The sequence below is a fragment of the Nanorana parkeri genome, unplaced genomic scaffold (genome assembly GCF_000935625.1).
Source record: "Nanorana parkeri isolate BGI_ZX_2015 unplaced genomic scaffold, ASM93562v1 scaffold1222, whole genome shotgun sequence".
Lineage (NCBI taxonomy): Eukaryota > Metazoa > Chordata > Amphibia > Anura > Dicroglossidae > Nanorana > Nanorana parkeri.
The window spans coordinates 70,620-92,931 of NW_017307490.1; the positions used below are offsets into that span (position 1 = coordinate 70,620).

At 41.6% G+C, this 22,312-nt stretch overlaps 1 protein-coding gene across 1 annotated transcript in view; it reads left to right on the forward strand.

Annotated features, from left to right (window-relative positions):
- Nucleotides 1-22,312, forward strand: part of PCSK7 (proprotein convertase subtilisin/kexin type 7) — a 38,228-nt gene that overhangs the window by 5,045 nt on the left and 10,871 nt on the right. Inside the window, exons 3-11 of the mRNA XM_018568638.1 lie at nucleotides 9,594-9,728; nucleotides 9,838-10,003; nucleotides 10,313-10,403; nucleotides 12,969-13,023; nucleotides 13,664-13,802; nucleotides 14,568-14,668; nucleotides 15,900-16,067; nucleotides 16,746-16,853; nucleotides 17,929-18,031. Of these exons, the coding sequence (XP_018424140.1) occupies nucleotides 9,594-9,728; nucleotides 9,838-10,003; nucleotides 10,313-10,403; nucleotides 12,969-13,023; nucleotides 13,664-13,802; nucleotides 14,568-14,668; nucleotides 15,900-16,067; nucleotides 16,746-16,853; nucleotides 17,929-18,031 (1,066 nt within the window). The remainder of the gene's footprint in view (nucleotides 1-9,593; nucleotides 9,729-9,837; nucleotides 10,004-10,312; nucleotides 10,404-12,968; nucleotides 13,024-13,663; nucleotides 13,803-14,567; nucleotides 14,669-15,899; nucleotides 16,068-16,745; nucleotides 16,854-17,928; nucleotides 18,032-22,312) is intronic.

The following is a 22,312-nucleotide window of genomic DNA, read 5'->3' on the forward strand; positions in this document are numbered from 1 at the left end:
GCCGGCGACTGCCTGGAGCAGCAGCGACGCTCGGCGCGGTAAGTATCGGTCCCGATACCGATGCTTGTATCGGTATCGGGACATCCCTAATACAGCTATTGCAACACAGATGTGGGTGAAAAGTCAGCTGGAAGGGGAAAGTTGCAACCAATCCTTGTGCAATGACCTGCATGGCTGGAGGAGGAGGAGTGACGGTCATGTGACAGCCATAGGAAGAGTGACAGTCATGTGACAGCCATAGGAAGAGTGACAGTCATGTGAGAGGAGGAAGTGTATTGATTGTCAACAAAAACACAGCAACTAAGGACAGAGAGACCACTTTATAAGCCCCTCCCCCCGCTTCCAGGTCACGTGTTTAGGTCGCACTCAACCTCATTGTTCCCCTCCAGGTGGGTGACTTGCACCTCTCTGTGCCCCGCAGCTGAGCTCAGCCCCCTCTGCACAACGCTCGGAGCCACAGCCAGCTGCTGTGTCAAACTCCCCATTGCCGGGCACTGTGAGAGCGTGCACACAAGAACTCCGGGATAGGCAAATATTGTCTAAATACAAGGGACATGTGTATTTGTACTTGAATCTTGGCATGCTTTGTGTATTTCATCCAGATCTGTGCAGTAATCCAGTGTGAAACTTTGCGTCTGTGCAGGAGCTTCCTGTAATAAAAACCAGTCACTGCTATTTCTCCCTGTTCAGATGACTGGTTTTGTCTCTGCCCCCTCGTGTGGTTTTCTGCAGGCAGCCTGTAGTGGGTGGAGCCTGCGGGGCCCCTCCCATAACTCTGCTCTCTGCACACGCTATGTACAACAAGATGATGATGGTTTGCAAGGTAATAGCTGCATTTGCGAAGGCATTTGGTACACACAAAGTGGATTTATATTCTTTGTGGCTATTAAGTAATAGACTTAAATACAAGTTTTGGTGCTTAGAGTTCAGCTTTATCCCCTTCCTAATGGGAGGCGTACACTGTACGTCCCGCCACGACATGCCCAAATGACTGATCACTTACACTGTACGTGATCAGCTACTTGCGGCTCTGTAATGCTTGTATCCTCTGAGAATCAGCGGTTACCATTCATTAATGGATGCTTCAGTATTGAGGCATCTATTGATGAAAGAGTTAAGCTTTTTCAGATACCCGATCCCTTTCAGGAATCGGGTGTCTGACAGTGAGTGCAGAGCGTTATTTACAGCTCTTGACCTTAACTCTGACAGCTGGTATAGATCGGGAAATCCCAATGTATACCGGCTTTTTTTTCCTATAAACTTTAAAGGAGAACTATGAGGTGAGTGCTTTTGACTCATCCTCATAGTTCTAGCCGGCCTGTGACAATGAAATTGTCACAGGTCGGCTCAGTAGATCGGGAGGTGAGCGAACACATACCGGTGTTTGCTCACTTCCCGATCCTGTCATGGCTCTCTGCCGTGACAGGGGAGGGGCTGAATTCCCCCCTCCCCGCTCCACCAGCGCTGACTGGCGGAACGGACAGGGGAGGGGGCAGGTACAGCTGACTGTGCCTCTAGATAGGCAGAGCCAGCTGTCACTCACGCAGCTGGGCGGATCTCGACATCGCTGTCGGGATGCGCTTCAGCTGCGCCGTCTCAGTATACCGTGAGCTGTAGCTTGCGGTATACTGAGCTTAGGGTGACGGGTGGACGCTAGTTTGTGTCCTCCCGTTACCCTAAGGAGAACTATAGGGAAAAGCCCTAACCCCATAGTTCTCCTTTTAAGCAATAGAAACATTTAGCTACATGTTTCTATTGCTGAAACAATGCTGCAGGCTTCTGATCGTTGTGGGAACGATCAGAAACCCTTTAGTGACATCTGATTGTGAAATGCTGAAGGATCAGTGTCACTAAGGTTATTATTGGCTGTTCTTAAGTTTGAAGCAGCCTAATAATAACCAAAAATGAATTAATTAAATTATCTAGCAGTAATAGTGAGATTCATTCACAATGACTGCTTGATATAATTAAATAAAATAGAAATGTAAAAAATGTTTAAAACAAATAGTGAAAAGTGTAAAAAAAAAAATGTAACAAATTAAAAAGGATATTTAAATATATTTTTATACTATCATTAATATAAAAATGAACCCATTGTAATGAAAGTCTGCAGCTGAGCTGCAGATTTGTTTTTCACCCCGAGGGTTTTTTTTAAATTTATTTAACCCCCTCATGACAATGATGTTCAAAGTATGTCGCTATCACTAAGAGCCCGTTCACATTGAGCGGTTCGCAAATCGCGCGTTTGACGCGCGATTTGCATTTTGCGCGATATCGCGCAAATGCTTGCATTAAGCCAGCTTGAATCGCGGCTAAATCCGCTCCAAAAAGGGTCCTGCTGTAGCGACACACGACCCGTGACAGCAGGACCCTTTGCCCCATTGAGAAGCATTGGAGAGCGATATCGCGCTGTAAATTGCCGCGATATCGCGGGAATTACCGCGCGATAGATCGCTCAATGTGAACGGGGTCTAAGTGTGACACTTAGTGACAGTGACATTGTATGCCAGGTGACCGCTTTTAGAGAAGAAATATTAAAATGTTAGGTGTTAGTTTTAGGCCGAGAAGTACAGTAAAATGTATAAGATCCTAGAGATGTGAGGTTTTTCCAAATAAAGGACAAATAAATGAATGTATTTATTGCATTTTTTTAGTTGTGCTATTTTCCCTAAAAAAACCATTACAAATCAAAACTGGGGGAAAAGTGTTTTTCTTTTGTTTTTTCCTCTTTTTTTTTTTTTTATATTTTACTTTGTCCTAAGTGAGGCGTTAGGGCTATATATTTATATCACATTCGTGTACCTATCTGTCCTCTAAAAAACAATATATGATTTGTTTGGGTGCACTGTCTAAGAAAGTATACTGACGTGGTAGAATCACACAGCAAAAGTGTGTCGGTCATTAACGAATAGAAACTAAAAACAAGCTCAGTCATGAAGGGGTTAATGTTGTAATCATTAAGTTTTGTTTTTAGTCTGCTTTTCAGTTTTATGGTTTCAACATGTTCAAGAGTCAGATCTCTACGCCTGAGTTCCAAGGTGCATCCACCTGCCATACCCATGACCAAAGGTTCTCACTTTCCATTTTAGAGTGATACTAGGGGCAGGACTGAGATTCTTTGTGTGGGTAGAAGTTGGAGAGCTGGGAAGTTTTGGTGGTTGTGATGAGAGTAAAGTGTGGGGATCACAGCTTGCACCCAACTTTTTCCTAAACCTTTTATCTTGCTTTTTTGGGTATCAAATGTTAACTGGCTCTTTAAAATGTCCTGCTGTCCTGTGGATTGGACTGTTGGCTTTGTAGGTTTTCAATAATTTTTCCCCACTAAATTATGGAGAAACGTGGAAGCTATTGTGTTCTTAAAATGAGTTGTATGTTGTGTTTTTGGGCTGTATATTTATATTGATGACCCACAGTGTGCTCCTTACACTTACCAGGTGGCAGGGCTACCACTAGTATAGCTTTTATTTTCTTTCTGGGCATCCCATTCTGTGATCTTTTAGTGACCTAAGGAAGAGGTGGACAAGTTTAATATAGAATTCAGAAGCCAGCCTATCCAGTCAGGTACCCCGCTCCATTAGCAACAACTTGAGAAAACCGTTAGGCGCCAGCTGTCATTTTTAAGGAGCATTGGCTATCTGGCTTGTGGGATTTGTCCAGCCCTGGGGCAAGGCACTTCTTTTGTTTTTCACTGCCTTCTAGTCTGAGTGGGGGCTACCTGTGCCTTAAACATAGACCTCTCATGGTCGTCTTGTGCTGCAGGTCCATTGTTGCATTCCAAGCCCACATGGACTAGGAAATAAGTAGCTTGTTTTTTTTTCTCTTGATATATACACTAATCGGCCATAACATTATGACCACCCCCCTAATGTGCTTTAGTAGGTGTCCCCTTTGCCACCAAAACAGCCCTGACCCATCGAGGCATGGACTCCACTACACCTCTGACGGTAGGTTGTGGTATCTGGCACCAAGCCGTCAGTAGCAGATTCTTTAAGTTCTGTAAAGTGCGAGGTGGGGCCTCCGTGGATCACACTTCTTTTTTCAGTACATCCCACAGATGCTTAATTGGGCTGAGATCTGGAGAATTTGGAGGCCAAGTCAACACCTCAAACTTATTGTGTGTGCCTCAAACCATTCTTGAACCATTTTTGCGGTGGGGCGCATTGTCGTGCTGAAAGAGGCCACTGCCATCAGGGAAAACCGTTGAAGGGGTGCATTGGTCAGCAACAATGTTTGGATAGGTGGTATGTGTCAAAGTAACATCCACATGAATGGCATGGTCCAAGGTTTCCCAGCAAAACATTGTCCAAGGCATCACACTTCCTCCACTGGATTGTCTTTTTCCCATAGTGCATCCTGGTGCCATCTCTTCCCCAGGTAAGCATCACGCACATGGTAATCCACATCATGTAAAAGAAAATGTGATTCATCAGACCAGGCAACCTTCTTCCGTTGCCCTGTGGTCCAGTTCTGATGTTCCCATGCCCATTGTAGGCACTTTTGGCGGTTGACATGGGTCAGGTTACATGCGGTTAAGAATCAGGTAATCAATCGAGTGACCGATTCCTAACCGCTCGTAATCGTATCACATACGGTATGTCGGCATTCAAATGCAATGGGTGACACCGAATCATTAATTTGAACGAGTGACAGCTGCTGCTTGTAAATAATATGGATTCCTGCTGCAGGAAATCGCAAGTTCCTGATGCAGGAATCCCTAATCGCACCTAAAGATATATGTGTAAATGTAGCCTTGTGCCATAGCTGTACTGGAATCGTTGTAGCTCAAGAGGGTTCCTCTTCTGTTAGGTCTGTGGTTGCTACCATTCAAGCAAAGGTTCAGAAACTATTTACCACCTGAGACTTTGACTTTGCTTATTATACAGCCAGTAATGGTCCTTATTCTGGCTTTTCCTGCTCTTCAAGACCTGCCTGATCACGTGAATGTGCTTCCTCAGATGAGTCATCCTTCTGATTTCGAGACTCTGGAGATGACGTGAAATAGGAGTGAGTACAGGTTTCGGTATAGTCAGAATCTCTGGCTGTTCATAAAAATGTAGACTTATTAAGGGGCTTTTACAGGTAGTCATAGCTGCATTCATTTTCTCAGTGCAAAAACATTTTCGGGTGTGATAATGAGGAGCAAGGGAATGAGTGGGTAAAATGTCCAAAGGTGGATGTGATTTGTATCCAAGCACCACTTATTCCTCGTTTATAAAAGAAAGAAAAATATTATATATATATATATCACACACATATATATACACATATACACTGAGTGGCCAGATTATTATGACCACCTGACGTTTGTAGGCAAATTAGCTATAATTTCGCGCTGAAGTTGCTAGAGGGCCAGATCATTATAAATAGGGAACCAGGTTGTTTACCACGACAGTAGAAGTGATTTTTTTCTGAAGATATGGGTAAACAATGCGATTTAACAGCCTTTGAACGTGGGATGATTGTTGGCGTTCGGAGCCATGGAGCGAGTATCAGCAAAACAGCAGAATTCGTTAAATGTTCAAGAGCAGCTGTTGTTAAAGTGTTTAAAGACCAGACTGTTAGCCGAAAATCTGGGTCTGAACGTGCAAATTGTGTCCGTCAGCGACTAGTCAATGTTAGGGCAGAACGGAGAGTGGCAAGACTGGTACAAGACAACAGAAGGGCAACAGTGCAGTGTCAGATTCCTCGGATCGCCTTTCAACATCTCGTGGAGTCACGAGGTGGCCCTACGAAGTCATCTCGTGGAGTCATCTCGTGGCCCAACTAAGTACTGATGGGGTGGTAATAATAATCTGGCCACTATCAAAAGACATGCTTTTGAGTGTTAACCTTTCTTCTCCAGGTCTGAAGTAATACTAATCAACATGATAGAGTTTACTGCTTAAAGCAAGAGAAAGTTCTTACGGGAAAGGTGTCAGGGTGTCATAAATGTTGGACTTGAGTGAAAAGTGCATCCTGATAACCAAAGGCCAGAACAGCTAAATATAGGACGACCAATAAACAAATGTACACCTTAACACATAGATGGGTATAGTAATAAAACATACATGAATATTATGATGTACTGCATGTTGATATAAAGTTCTGGTAATGTGTCGGTAAACCAGAATCCACATTAAGTCCCTCCTTTATGGTGTTGAAATGTGTAATTATTTTCATCTCAAGTGTTTTCCTTTTTGTGAGAGTCTTTAAAATTCCCTTTCAGTACTTGAATTTTGAGGTTTTGGATGGAGTGATCTATCTGGGAGAAGTGATGTCCTACTGGGGTGCAATGTTTGCTTTCCTTGTGGTTATTGATCGAGCTCCTGTGTAGGTTCATCCTGAGATGCAGCTTAAGGCTAGTTTCCCCAATGTAACAACCTTTGTCGCATGCTGGTATCATGTACATGAGTATTATCCCTTAATGGTGAACGTTTTGTTATTGGCTGTAATTTTGGTCACATACTGTATATATTGGCAAAGTTTGCAGCGGGGTTTATTGCATTGTACTGTGCCATTCTGTGTAAGCTCCTGTTCTGGGGTCAGCTTACTGCGTACCAATCTTCTTCTCAGGTTCAGTATTTGAAAGCCAGTATTGGGGGCTGAGGGAATATTTCTTGAAGTATGGGGTCTTCTGAGAGTAGTGGCTGTAGGTCTTTAATAATCTTGCGTATTACCTCTAGAGAGGGGTTGTAGGTAAATAAAAGAGGGGTCCTGGTTGGGTTTTTCTTCTCTTTGTACTGTAGGAGCCTTTTCCCATGGTGTTCTTAGAGCAGATTCAATTTTTTCTAGATATTGTCTTTTCCTTGTAGCCCTTTCGCCGAAATGCATCAGCCTGTGTGCCCAGCAGTTTGTCTCGGCCCTCAGTGTCCGAGCAAATGGTGGTATCGGATGACCTGGCTGTAGAGGTCATCCTGTCTAGTGTGATTAGGATGGACGCCGGAATTTTAGCGGTAGCTGTACCTGTCTGTGGGTTTTCTGTGCACAGAAGAGCGGAGTGAACCCTTGCTGGCACAATCCCGAGAGAAAACACTGAGGGGAATTTATGAAAAACGGAGCAGCTGTGCACGGCAACCAATCAGCATCCTCCTTTTAATTTTCAAAGCTTAACTGAACAAACTGAAGAGAGAAGCTAATTGGTTGCCCTGGGCAACTGCTCCAGTTTTGATAAATTCCCCTGAGAAATTCATTTTGAGCTTTATTAATGGGTGGAATGAATTGAATGATTCATGGAAGTTTGGAAGGCTTTCTTCTCCTTCTGTCCATCTTATAAAAATGTCATCAATTTAAACGATAATATTTGAATAGTTTGTGGGGGGGAGTGGCTAGGAATCTGTGTTCTCGATCAGCCATGAACTAGTATCGGGACATCCGAGTAACAGCACACGTAAATATCTCTGAGGCGTGTATGTTGGTTGAATATTCTCGCTGTAAGGGAGGTTTCCATCTGGTTATTATTTGACATTGATGCTGTTGCAGCAACCAAATAATGTGTAATGTCTTTTTCATTTGATGAAATTGAAGGTGTTTGTTGGAAGGATTTTGGTTTTTTGGTATGTTGAGAAGACTGATGTTTTTCTGCACTGTGGCCGGACAGTAATGTTTGCTTAGTTTTCTTTGTGTGTACAACAATTTTCAGAGCATTGCATTCTGGTGCCAAACACGTCAGACAGTTGTAGACTACGTTTAGTTTTATGGAGTTCTGAAACATAGCAGCACCTACTTCCATTTCATTAAATACAATATAAAGTCAAATGTTTTCCTAAACTGGAGTCATTCTGGCGGAAGATTTATTGTTTGTATGGGCAAGATAAAAAAAATCTACTACATTCATGGCTAAAAATATTGGCACTCCTGCATTTCTGTCAGATAATGCCCCACTCCACGCACAAAATTGTTGCAATTACAAATATTTAGGCATTCTCGTGTTTATTTCTTTTGTTTGTATTGGTATGACACAAAATTAACAGCTTTTTGATGAAACAAAATGATATCTTTTTGGTAAAGCCCATTATTCCACTGTTTTCAGAAAAAGAAATGAGGCCTTTAAAGAAACAAATAAAGTCCCTACAGTCAAACATAGTGCAGGGTTACTGATGTTTTGGGGTTGCTTTTCTGCTTCAGGCATTCAATGTCTTGACTGGGTCCATGGCATTATGAATTCTGAAGACTACCAAAGAATTCTTAGGTGGAATGTAGGGCCCAGTGTCAGAAAGTTGGGTCTCCGTCAGAGGTACCAGTATTTTTTTTCCCATACTCGCCGATACCATCAAGGAAGCCAGGCGGCGTGTAATGACTTGACACCCAGCTTCCTGATTAGCCGGGAAGCTGTCTCCATGCACCCTCGTCCCCAGGTGATAAGAAAGCATGGGGCGACTTTCTGGCCAATCAGGAAGCCGGGTAACGTGTAATGGCACGTTGCCTGGCTTCCTGATTAGTCGAGAAGCTGGCCAATCAGGAAGTGACAATAGAGCATTGAGCCAGATTCCCAGCCAATTAGGAAGCCGGGCAGCATGTAATGACTTGCTGCCTGGCTTCCCGATACTGGAAGCTCAAGTTTCGGGATACGCATCGGAGCATTTGGGTGAGTACGAGTACTCGGCCAAATACTCTGCATCGGCACCAATACTAGTATCGGTATCAGTGAATCCCTACTTACTAAGAATGTTCTTTCTTCTATAAAAAGAAAATAAATGCATCCACAACATCTAGGACTGCTAGGCTGGTAAAAGTTACATTTTTGGTTTTGAGTTTACTTATCTTTTGAAGTGACACTAAACCCGGGTGTTAAATCTTAAAAATGCTTTCAAGTCCCCCAACTAATAACAAAAATGTATCTTATTTGTGTGTCACTCGGTTGTAGATCCTCAAATCATCTCTGAATTGGTGCAGACACTGTTCTTCCTTCTGGAAGGTGGCTACTTTTGTTCCCCATGGTCCCTGTGTGCTCACTCCAGTGATGGACTTCATTCTCGCCTCCTCGTTCACTCATTTGTATTGAGATTGTAGTCCATCACAGGAGCGAGCTTGTGTAAACCTGACACATTGTTTCCTGGCCTATCTACAGATGATGCCATATGCACTCTTAGATAAATGTACATCATGGTTCACTTGGGTTTCTTATGTGAAATATTCTTTGCAGAATGACCATAGATAAAGAGTGTATAGCTTCTCCAAGTCCCATGACGGGGAAGGGAACCTTGGTTGGAGGACACCCTGACTCCTTTTAGAGCAGGGGTAGATGGCCTCAGCACTTCACCTATGGGCAAACCACAAATCCCACCATGCCTCTGGGTGTCATGCCTGTGATGGTCAGTCTTTCCATGCCTCATGGGATTTGTAGTTCCACAACAGTTAGAGTAACGAGGTTGCCTACCCCTGTTTTAGAGAGCTGGTTCCAGACAGCACTCGCATTTTTACTCTGTGTGTTGAGGCTGCTACCAATGTGAATGAACTATATCAGTATATTAGTACAGTCACCCTGTGACCTGCCTAAGGGATGGTGTACTCCTGAAGAACGTATCTGACTAATTTGAGACTTTATTGTACTGTAAATTACTTCTGCAGTTGTAATATAATTGAGTAATTATTTTTGTGATCTGTTTTCTTTGCAGAACAACACTCGCTACCCTGGAATGGACATTAATATTACTGGCGTGTGGGAAAAAAATGTTACTGGCCAGGGAGTCACTGTGGTGGTCGTAGATGATGGGGTCCAGTACACAAACCAGGACATTCAGTCAAATTATGTGAGCATTTTTCAGCTAACCAATCTTGATGATGTGATTGGCTGACTGCATAACAACTAATGCAGTAGATCTAATAAACAAAACATAACTCAAACCTTCTCTTTGCCAGAGTCCGGAAGGTAGCTATGACCTCAACTCCAACGATCCAGACCCCATGCCTCATCCTGATAAATTCAGCGACAACCATCATGGAACCCGCTGTGCTGGGGAAATTGCTGCAGTTCCTAACAATAATTTCTGTGCAGTTGGTGTGGCCTATGGTAGCAGAATTGCAGGTTTGTGAGTGGAGAAAAAATGAAACCAAAATTCAAGCCATTCGCTGTTACTTGTGGGTTCTTCTTTATTTCACTCGTGATTGTGCATTGTGCCTTGGGAGTCATCTTGGCTGGGTCGCCATTTCTAGTAAGAGTAGCCACAGTACTAAACTGTTTATTGGTTAATGAGAAAGTCTTCATAACTGACCGCTCTCTAGACAATTGCTGAGTATCTGCTGATTTTATGACTCCTATCTCAGCATCTACATATCTTTCCTCATTTTTTTATTGCATTTTATTACACTGTTTTATTTTTGCTTCCTATTTCAGGGATCAGAGTTCTAGACGGCCCTCTTACAGACAGCATGGAGGCAATTGCCTTCAACAAACACTATCAGATCAATGACATCTACAGTTGCAGGTAATAAATATGTACATGTACTATAGATATTTAGCAAATAGTAGGTGTTGGAATCGTTTTCAGCCTCAGTTTGTCCACTTTGATTTACAGACCATATTGTTGACCATTTAGTGCAGCATTGTATGTGTATTATTGGTTCAAACTATTTAGGGCACACTATTTCATGGGAAATGGAAAGCATTTGAAAAACACGCTTTGACACATTCCAAACATCCTTTCAAGTGCAACTATAGGCAAAGTAAAAGTTGATATATATAATGCAGTCTTTAACTAGCATTAACACAGGAGGCCCGTATCTGCTACTACCACTTAGAGGATGCCTGGGCTGCTGGTTATGAATAATTACACATATTCTTATGTCACCCCCAAATGATTACTGGCTAGCACCTCAGCAAATTCAGTGGAGTGATATGTGCTATTTCAGTGACATCTTCTCACTCGTAGGTCCACCCATGATAGCAGCATGCACTCCTACCTCTGTCCTCTCCACCTCAGTCTGTGCAAGCACACACAATCATTGTGACACACCACGCAAATGCTGCAGTGCATATTATTCACTGACATGCAGGAGTCACAATCGGATTCTGGAGGGGCAGTGCAACATTCAGAAGCCTGAGCAATCTAAAAGTTCCCATCATAGACTGCCAGGGATTTCCAACCAAACTCAAGAGCTGTGTTTTCAGTTTCACAGAGCAGGGTCTGAGAGGAGACAGTCGGATACAGTTAGTGGGGGACCAAGGAGAGAGTAATTAAAGGAGAACTATGAGGTGAGTGCTTTTCCCTCCCTTCATAGTTCTAGCCGGCCTGTGACAATGAGAATGTAACAGGTCTGCTCAGTAGATCGGGAGGTGAGCGAACACATACCGGCGTTCGCTCAGTTTTCCCCCCTCCCTGCTCCGCCAGCGCTGACTGGCGGATCGGACGGGGGAGGGGGCGCGTACAGCTGGCTCTGCCTCTAGATAGGCAGAGCCAGCTGTCACTCACGCAGCTGGGCAGATCCAGACATAATTGTCGGGATCCGCTTCAGCTGCGGCGTCTCAGAATACCGCAAGCAGTAGCTCGCGGTATACTGAACTTAGGGTGACGGGAGGACGCTAGTTTGTGTCCTCCCGTTACTCTAAGGAGAACTATGGGGAAAAGCCTTAACCCCCATAGTTCTCCTTTTTAAGGGGCCTCATTGAGTGAGGGCATTACTGCTGCAGCATAGACTCTTCTTACACAGCCCACAAGCCAGCCTGGGGGGTAAGTGCAACATTTTCTGCCAGCATATTTTAATGATTGCCTATTTACTGCCTGCATATTGTAACAGTTGACTGATTGTTGCCTGTGTTTTGTATACCATTGCCCATTTGTAGCCCATTTATTTCCAGGATAGCCTGTTTTGCCTAGGTATTCTGATGTCATTGATGTTTAGAGAATCATGTTACTGTAATTTAGTGCCTTGTAGACCACTATCAAAGCATGCAGCTGTAATCCTTATCATGTTGGTGCACTGGAATGCTGTTGATATCCCCATGCTTCTTTGTTATCACCACCACATGGGGGACTATTAGAAACCTTGAATCTTATTTAGTATTCTCTTATTATCCCTAAGTTTCGCTCCTTGGCTCCATCTAGAGGCAGTAATGCTCTCCAGTCATTGTACGCTCGGCTATATGCTGGGTGAACGTGTTCTAAATCAGCTTCTAAGTCTGCTGCTCTAGAGACCTCATTTATTTTACTAACATGATTATATATAATGTGTTGCACTTACAGTGATTGGACCTTGATTAGTGGTTGTGGTGCTGGTAGTGATTAACACGGATGGCGCCATGTTTTCCAAAATCGTAAAGATGGAGATAACCAGCACTCCGTCAAAAGCATTTAATTATTTTGCTTATTTATTGAAGAAACATGTCACAAGCATCAATTAGCCAACGTTTCGGGGCCACGCAGGGTGACGGTCACTATGTCGCCTTGAAGAAGGGACCCTGCGTGGCCCCAAAACATTGTGACAATTGTGACATGTTTCTTCAATAAATAAGCAAAAGAATTGAATGCTTTTGAATGACTGCCAGTTATCTCCATCTTTACGATGATTATATATAAAATCTTCAGTCTCCTTTTTTTTTTTCTCATGCATTGGAAGGCACATTAGTGTAAGCAAAGTGAACTTCAGCATCGGATATTCAGAATGGACCTCGATATGCATCTACAACATCCAACAAAATTTGCCTTTGTTGCACTTCCCTCAAACCTAAATGAATTGTGTGTAATTTTCACTGGTGCAGTGTGTAGTTCTAATTGTGGCATAGTAACATTATTTGTAGACACTGGAGCAGAGAAGGAATTCACAAACACCTCTTAGCACCAGTTATCAGGCAGATACAGTAGTGGTACAGTAGTGTTTTTTTTTTTTTCATTGCTCTCTCCCCTCACTGGTAATAAGTGGTCATGTCTGTAGGGCACCAATAGACACCAGATATCCAGATGGTAAACCATTTAAAGTAAAGTGCCTCCTGTGAAAATAATTGCACAGAATGGGATTTTTTAAAAAGTTTAATGGTTTGTTTCCTTTTTTTTAAGCTGGGGCCCTGATGATGATGGAAAAACTGTTGATGGACCTCATCAGTTGGGAAAGGTACTTTGTTTCTTAACTTACCAATGAATCACTCCTCTTACCTGTCCTGTCTGCAGAAATAATCTGAAATTAACAAGTAATTATAGTTTATTGCCCCTTCATCCTAACTGCTCTTGTCGTTATGCTGATCTTGTCGTTATGCTGATCACCTCTACAAATTAAATGACAGACCTTGGATCAGATGATATCCAGGTTTTGATTTTGTGAACTCTAATTCTCTTTTATGGACGCTGCTGTACTGCATGTGTGGGATTCTGTATGGCAGACTTCTATGGGGAGTCCAGATCCCTCTATGCATATAGTAGTTCAGGCTATCCCCTGATGTCTGGTACAAAATCAAATATATGTGCATGACAGCAGCTCTTGGGAGAAGGAAATGCTGCCTAGACAGATGTAGTTCATAGTATCAGAACCCAGTTATTGTCTAATCTGAGGCTTGTCTTTTTTAATATGATTATTATTATTCATTTTACACTATAAAGAGAATGAGAGGAGTAATGAGTTCAGAATGGGGAGTCCCAAAAGTGCATTTACCCCCTAAACATGTGCTCAGTCTCGTAGTACATTTTTTTTTTATTTTTTTTTTACAAAAACCTTTTGCAGCTATATGGTTTCATGTTTTTTTATTTCCCACCTTTAGGCTGCCCTACAGCATGGAGTCATTGCTGGACGAAAAGGATTTGGAAGTATTTTTGTAGTGGCCAGTGGTAATGGAGGCCAGTACAATGATAACTGTAATTACGATGGATATGCCAACTCTATTTATACTGTCACTATAGGTAAATATAATGTATTACGTTACAGGGAAACTACAGTAGTTTTGAGTCAGGTTGAATTGTTTTGTTGTCTTATTTTTTTTTTTGCAATAAATGTTTATTGAAATTTTTGTATAGAAACAAAGGAAACAAATAATCCTAAAGGGTTAATAAACCCTCCGTTTTTTTTGCATATATCTACTGCTACCAAACAGTAGATATATGCAAAAAGTGTAAAAAAAAAAAAAAAAAAACGCTTTCAAAAGGGTTAATACTTACCGGTGTCTTCTCCGCGCGCTCCCCGCCAAAAATGTGAAAATTCTCGGGCGGCCAGAAAGCATCTTGGGGCGGGCGCATGCGCAGTTTACATTTTTGTCCGGGACGCGAGGAGAGACAGAAGGTAAGTCTATGGACGCGTGCACCCGCATGCAGACTCCGTGGGACAGGAAGTGCCAGCAATCTCAGAGGAGTCAGCACTGGATCGGAGACCCGCAGCAGCGCTGGAGGGACAGATGAAAAGGACAGGAAAGAAGAAGATCGGATTAAGAAACATAATTTAAGGTAAGTGCTGACATTAACATTGGGGGGAGGGAAAAATATTTTTGACTTTTAATGTCACTTTAATACAGAATAGTGAGAGCTACAACTAGAAATTAGAAACATTTCAAAACCAGTTGGAGGAACTTAAAACCCATTCAACAGTGTGTACAAATGTGTTTGTTTTTTAGTGAATGACAAATGTTTTGTTTGAGTGCTTTTGTTCATCTTTGCTTTAATCTATGTTTACAGGTGCTGTTAATGAGGCTGGAAAAATGCCTTTCTATGCAGAGGAGTGTGCTTCAATGTTGGCAGTGACCTTCAGTAGTGGAGACAGACAGATGAGAAGTATTGTAAGTGGTCAAAACTATCTTAGTACTTCCTGCTGCTTCAAATCATGTTTTCTCACTATGCTGCCTAGATATCTCAGCTCAGCTCTTCATCTCCTACAGTCTCCTAGCAGACCGTAATGGTATTACTGCCTTGCTAATGTTTGGAGTACTTAGTGTGACAAGAATAATACAAGAATTGACATGTGTTACACCATACTGTAAATCATATTTCACCAATAGAATATCCACCAAAAAGAGGCCAGGTCCTGAAGGAGGAAAGGGGATACACTTGTGTTACCAAAACAGACTCAGAATTTCCAAATCTCTGCTAAATTTGAGCAGAGATTTTTTTATGTCCGTATATAAGCATTAACATTTTGACTTAAGTTCAGGTTTATTTTATTAATAAGAAGGACTTATGGCAGATGTATAGAGAAAAATCAGTCTAGCATCACTGTAATAGAAATTGTAGACCTTTTAATATGTACAGTCCTGAGAAAAGAGGTGAAAGGATTGCATGCTGCCTAAAACCTGTAAATACATTAAGGATGTGAAAAAGATTCAGAAGAGCAATATTTTTTAATATCAATCTAAGACTAAGAACAGGGGGATATGATCTAAAGCTAACAAGAGGAAAGCTCAATACTAATTCAGACTTGATGGACCACATGGTTTTGTTTTTTTCTGCCATTGCTCTTGTATGTTACACTGTGCACACCCAATCAGGTTCAAGGATAAGTAAAATAAAAAAGGATTTTCGCTAGTTAGCACAACTTCACCTCATTCACTACGTGAAGTCAATTTTCACTGAGGAATGAGGTGAAGCTGTGCTGATTCAGCGATCAATCATGTGCTAGCAGAAATCACATTTTCGTTGTTGTTTTCTCAACGAAATGAAGTATTCTTTGCAAACGTAATTTTTATTTCACTTCACCTTATTTTATAAGCTGAATAAAAATTCACTTTGCAAAGTAAACATGCTGTGTGATCCTTTAGCAAATCAACTGCACCGTATCTTTGTAGGAATTCCAACTGGGAGATCACAGTAGAAAAATCATTGGTTATGTGCTTGTTCTGTTTTATATTCAATTACAATGACACTTTTCTGTAGTACATCACTCGCATAGACCCTTTCTTAGAATGTTTTATCTGCAGGATGGCAAGTACTAATAAGATTGTCATGGCCAAGAGAAAAGAATAATTAGACAGAAGTGGAATTTAACCACAATGTTCATGTTGTGTATTTTTGCAGGTGACTTCAGACTGGGACTTGCAGAAAGGCACAGGTTGCACAGAAGGCCACACAGGAACTTCTGCAGCGGCTCCAATAGCTGCAGGGATGATTGCTCTGATGCTACAGGTCCGGCCTTGCCTGACATGGAGAGATGTCCAGCATATAATCGTATTTACTGCAACAAAGGTACAGTAAAGGTTGTTTATTTCTGCCTCTTTAGTTATACTCAACACTGAAAAATCCCACTTGTTTTAGAATCCTTGTGCTATAACACTTTAGAGACTTGCATCTAGGGCTGGAGTTCCAGCAGTTTTCCATTACAGTCACTTTTACTTTTAAGCTGCATATTGTATCTAAGCAACATTGAAATTGATCTGCATGCCCCACCACTTGTACTCTGAGAGACGCATAAATGTGTGATGCGAGGCATTCTGATAAACAAAGATGTGACCCTGAAGAAGGAAAGGCTGGCAGACATTTCTCAACTCCTGGCTCAGCTCTCTGCCTTGGAAACACTACACAAAGCCTCCTTATCTAAGGAACATGCGGTAGAACTCAAATACTTGGGAGATAAACTATCCTTTCCACTACACAAAGCTAAAACCCACTTGGGTGGACTTGAAAGGAGTTTGAGTTTAGCAACAAACAGAGCAAAGTGAAGGGATGATTTTTTGCAGTAACCCAGTAGCCAATGGAATATAGAATAGACTTCAATAAACTTCAGTTTTAAGATGAAGAACCTGATTTTCTTGAACGTAATTTTGAAGCCAAATGCAGCATTAAAAATCTCATCCAGGCATTTTTTTCTTCTAAATGTTATTTGTTGAGGATTAATGCTGTTTTATTTTGTGGTTTATTCTGCAGTATGAAGACCGTTTTGCAGCATGGGAAACTAATGGAGCAGGCTTCAGTCACAGTCATCAGCATGGTTTTGGCTTGTTAAACGCCTGGCGTCTCACCAATGCAGCAAAGGTAATTCTAGGAATATAGGCAGTTGGATATCTGAATTGGCCTTTGCATAGACACTTATAATGTTTACATTGTTCCCAATAGTAGTATAATGTTTACACTGTACCCAATAGTAGTAGTATATAGTAATATATAATATTTACTATCTAGAGCAGGGGTGGCAAACACAAGGCCCGCGGGCCGAATCCGGCCCGCTGGACCTTGTAATGTGGCCCGCACAGCAGCCAGGGCCGGTCCGCTATGCCGACTGTGTGCAGAGCAGTGTCTACTGTGTGGTAGCGAGCAGAGCCGAATACGTGATATGTTTACATTCCGCTAGGAATCAATCACTCTCCCTGGACGCATGTAATCATATCACGTATCATTACATGCGATGTGCATGTGTTTACATGGAGCTGCTGTCACCTGATCATTAACTTGACTAGGTGACAGCTGTCACTTGAAAACGCCAGATTAGGGATTTCTCCTGCATTCTGAGCAGTCTCCAATAAAGTTTCTTGTGGATGTTTTCAAGGCTAGTTATTACTTAAATTATTATTAAAACCAGTAGCAACTGAATGCAGAGGCAACTATTTATGATAATGAAGAGTAGATGCATAGTCCTATACAACCGGCCCTTTGAGGGTAACCATACTGCTGATGCGGCCCCCGATGAATTTGAGTTTGCCACCCCTGATCTAGAGGATGGAGAAGCCGAGTGAATTGTACCATGTGAAGTAATACCTTATTTTTGTTTCCCCATTATCATTCTCCATGAGCTTTTCAAAGAATGTCTGCATTGATGACAATATGGAGACTGCTATACTGGCCTCGTTTTTTAATAACTGACCTTGAACAAGCATGATGTCGATGAAATCAGAACCTCTGATTTTATGCACTTGTTGAAGCGACCTCATTCCATTTGACTATGGCGATAACCAGATAATGAGAATTTTAAGCAATGGCATACAAAATATTTTCCTCATAACTACAGTACTTTTAGCAGATAAACATATTTATATTGGAGAAAAGTATTGCAAACATTTACTAAAATGTACTGATTGAGTAAAACAAAAACGTCTTTCTTATTAATTTGCAGATTTGGGAGTCTGTCCCTTATTTAGCTTCCTATGTCAGTCCATTGCTAAAAGAAAACAAGAACATTCCTATAGTTCCCAGCAGGCTGGAGTTAAACTGGAATGGTGAGTCTTGACCTGTACAGCTATCCTTATACCTATCCTTGCCTTCAATATTGAACTGCCAGGTTTACTCGGGTAGCTTGACACCGCTCAATTTCTTCCTGGTCCTGGCTGCTCTCTGTGCTTGAATGGCCTTGCTGATTTTATATTTCATTAAAGTGTAATGAGTAGCATTCCCATTGCTACCATTGGTGGGAATGTCATGAAGGAAACAGGAAAGGGAGTGGTAGCAGCTAAGCTAACTTAGGATTTAGTTCTCTACATGTAGACACATTACTGGGTGAAATTCGGCAGAAGGGGCAATTCCTGCCCCTCGGTAAAGACACAGGCAAGTTTTAACCTGTTTGAAAGGGGTTGTTTTGTTTTGTTTTTTAAGTTTTTGCATATATCTACTGCTTGCAGATATATTTTAAATGCAATCAGTGTAAGTATGTGACTCTGACCTGGTATCAGCCTCTTGCAGTCCCTGTACAGCAGGACTGGAGTGAGAGAGGAAGAAGCAACACAGGATCCTGTGATGAGGAGCATTTTGATAATAGGAGAAAGCAGTGACAGAGCGATGAGCTAATTACTGTGCTGCTTCTCCTTTTACTGTCCAGTCACAAATTGGGACAGGTACAGGATGCCAGCCTACAGACCGAGGGCATCTGGCTGCAGTAAAAAGCACTGCCGGTGAAATCTGTGGAATAGAGCTGAATATTACAACAAAAGATAGTATTTTTTTATTTGAATGGGTTATTCATATTTGTATCTTGTTATTTTTGGCTGAAGTTCTTCTTTCATTGAGTTTCATTATGTGTTTAATTGTTGAGAACACAAAATGATGGGATACTGGCTGCCAGTACTTTTTTTTTAGCTGGCTGGAGTCTGTTTAATTGTATGGCAGCAGATAAAGCGTCATCAGTGTTTCTACATAGTTATTATATTTTATATTATTTTATATTTATTTTGCTCAGTTTTTTTGCTTTCCTTGGTTTATAACATTAAGAATGGGATGTGTTTTATGCAGGATTCAACCAGTCTGGAGAATTCAACCAACAGACCATTTATTCTAATTTAATAAGCGCTAGTACACCTGAGTGTGATTCATGTGCCTGTCACTTGTAGACCCATTTTCTTAGCATATAGAAAATGTCATCCCTAAACGAAACATAATCAACCGGTTTTTCGGTATCGAGTACCAATCTTTATCTTTTGGTACTTGCCGATACTGAATACCGGTACTTCGGCTAGCTAGATGAGATTTCCCAGCAATGCTCTGCTGATGTAACCTTCCCATGATGCAATGCTTTGGCAGACTGAAGTTATTTTTCCCTTTCAAAGCAGGAAGTGAATGCTCTGCAAGTATAAGTATTTCAAAATCAGAGCATTATACACCTGACATGTCTGTTATTATTAATCATCATACATAGAGGGATGCATTGGTGGAATTAGATTTTTGAATGTAAAGATCCAATTTAAAGAATAACTAAACCCAAGAAGAAATCATGAATATGTTTAAGCTCACTAGCCCTTAGATGTGGTGGCTGCGTTCGTTTTCATCCAAGAAGATTTTCAGAAAAACCTATTACTTTTACCAGAAATATGGCTTGGTCACTTCTTGTGAGCAGAACTTGAGCACAAACAATGGTTGTCTTTTTTCTCTCTCCTTTCCTAATGTAATGGAAATGAACAAAAGCAGACATTTTTGAAGACCAGCTTAGGTGACAACCATGGCTTCCTCCGTAGATATAGGGAAGAAAGTGACCGTAGCCACATAGGAACAGGAAGCAGGTTATTCACAGGATACCCAGGTGAAAGTAATGGAATAAAAGCCTGAAACCTTTAAGCTATGCAGCCACCTCATCTAAGAACTTGTAAACTACAATATATTCCGTTTCTGTTCTGGGGTTTAGATATACTTTGTTTCAAGACCCTATTCATCGTTTTTAATATTCTGTGACTCAAATATAGATGGCAAAAAATTAGTTAGTAGTTCCTGCTTTAATCTCCTTCTCCTGCAGGTCTTGATTTTACTAAATTGTTTAAAGCGGGTTGGCCATCATTGTACTAATGCCCCCACATAGGAAAGAGAGTAGAAGCCTTGAACCTTCATTTTTAGAGCTGTGAATCTAGTGTGATGAGTTGCCTTTCCTTTTCTGTGTTTGTCATTTTCCTTTAAAGTGATATTAAAGGCAAAAAAAAGTTTCCCTCCCCCCCCCCATGTAAATGTTAGCACTTACCTTAAATGATGTCTCCTTATTCTGGTCTTCCTCTTCTTTCCCCATGTTTTCATGTGTCCCTCCAGCAGTGCGACGTCACTCCGATCCAGCACTGACTGCTCTGTCCCTCCGATCCAGCAGTGTCTGCATGCGGGTGCTCGCATCCATAGACTTACCTTGCGTCTCTGCTCGTCTCCCGGACGAGAATCGGAACTGCGCATGCGCCCGCCCCAAGATCCTTTGCGGCCGTACGAGCAGTTCCTGATTCTCGGCGCGGGAGCGAGCAGCGATAACGAGGTAAGTTTAAAATGATTTCAAGCGGTTTTTTTTACACTTCTTGCCTATATCTACTGCTTGCTAGCAGTAGATATAAGCAAAAAAAACAGAGGGTTTAGAACCCCTTTAAGTTTATTCTATACTTTAAAAAATTTGTCAGAATCAGCAAAAAAAAATTTAAAGCGGTAAAATGGATACGATGTATGTGGTTAACCTATTCATCAAGTTTAGCCATAATTTTATTAATGTTTGTTAAGAATACATACAAATGGATGAATCAGCACTAGTTTACATGATCACTGAATCTCCTTCACCTACTGGATATCTACATCAGCATGGGACCAGTCCAGTTGGAAGAGCTGCAGAAAAATAGGATATGTGTGGATTTACCCATAAGGAGCGTAAAGAGTACTTGGTATCATGAGGGGACCTGCTGGTCATGGCTCTGAAACTAGAGGATCATAGGGAAGTTGGAGATAGAAACATAAGAAGGAATCAAAAGACAGAGTTACATTCAGAAACCAGAAGTGGAGGGAATGAGCAAACTATTATGGGTTTTGCTTAATCGCCCGTGTCAACAGTAGTAGGAGTAGGGTGCCTTGGTGCACAGTTTCTGAGGAAAACTCGATTTATACTAAGGGCCTTACTCCTAGGTCAAAGTCCTTTGGTTTGCCACAAGGATAAAAGGTGTCAAGCTGACTGGCAGGGAAAAGTGCAAAATCATAACCTTAAGGTGCCCATACACCTTACAATTATCTGCAGATGTTCTGTGGTCAGATGGAAAAAGTGCAACAGATTGGCCCAGGTAGTGATTACTCCATCCACACAGTGTAGCGTAGATGGGGTAATCTGTTGCACCTTTTCCATCTGACCACAGCAAATCTGCAGATAATTGTAAGGTGTATGGCCAGCTTAAGGGTTAAGAGAAACAAGGGGGGGGGGGGAAGTGAAGTCAAAGCAAAAAAAGCACTTTACTTACCCCAGATGTGATGTTGCTCCCAGTTTATTCATTGTTATATGTGTCCCAATGTTTTAACATCCAAAGACTTGGGTAGGAGCACACTTTACAAGAGCTCTGTGGCAGTTTGGATTCCAAGTACAGTATATTTGCCTGTGTATGCAACAGAGATCTCAGTTTTGTTTCTAACAGGTTAGAATTATGTCCGCTTTGCTTTGCCGGATAGATAAATTGCTCTTAGCGCCATTCTTTGGCGGTACATGGAGCTTAGGGACCCACTTACAGAACAGGTTTTAGTCATCTTCATAAGAAAAATGAATGTAATTACAGGCTGATTTCATTTCATCAAGCTGGAGGATCTTCTGCGTTTATGAATGATACAAACTGGCTTACCATAACTTGGCATGGTCCTGGAGGTAGTGGCTCTGTAATCCTCAAAGTGTAAGGGTAACCCATGTAATTTGATAAATGGAACAGTTGGCTGTATTAAGATTAGGAAAACAAAACTTACAAAGATGCAATGTTATTTTTGGAATGAAACGAATGGGTACTAGGCTCACTGAGAATATTTCTATCTTAATGGTATTTTGAAGGTCAAGCAAAATATTTTAGATGGTTTAAGCTGAACTGTTTCAAACAACAAAACCTGAAATACCTTTCAGCTGGCAAATAATATAGCGAACCGTGTGAAGAGCTAAGACTTGTAAGAATACAGTGCGACATAGAAGGATTTCTATTAACGTCTTCAGGTTTCAGAAACGGCCCATAATAAGAGCCAGGCTGTGGAGCCAAGTTTATCTATTTGTTGGAAAGTCGGTAAGCTTGGAATGTATAGTCAACACATGACAT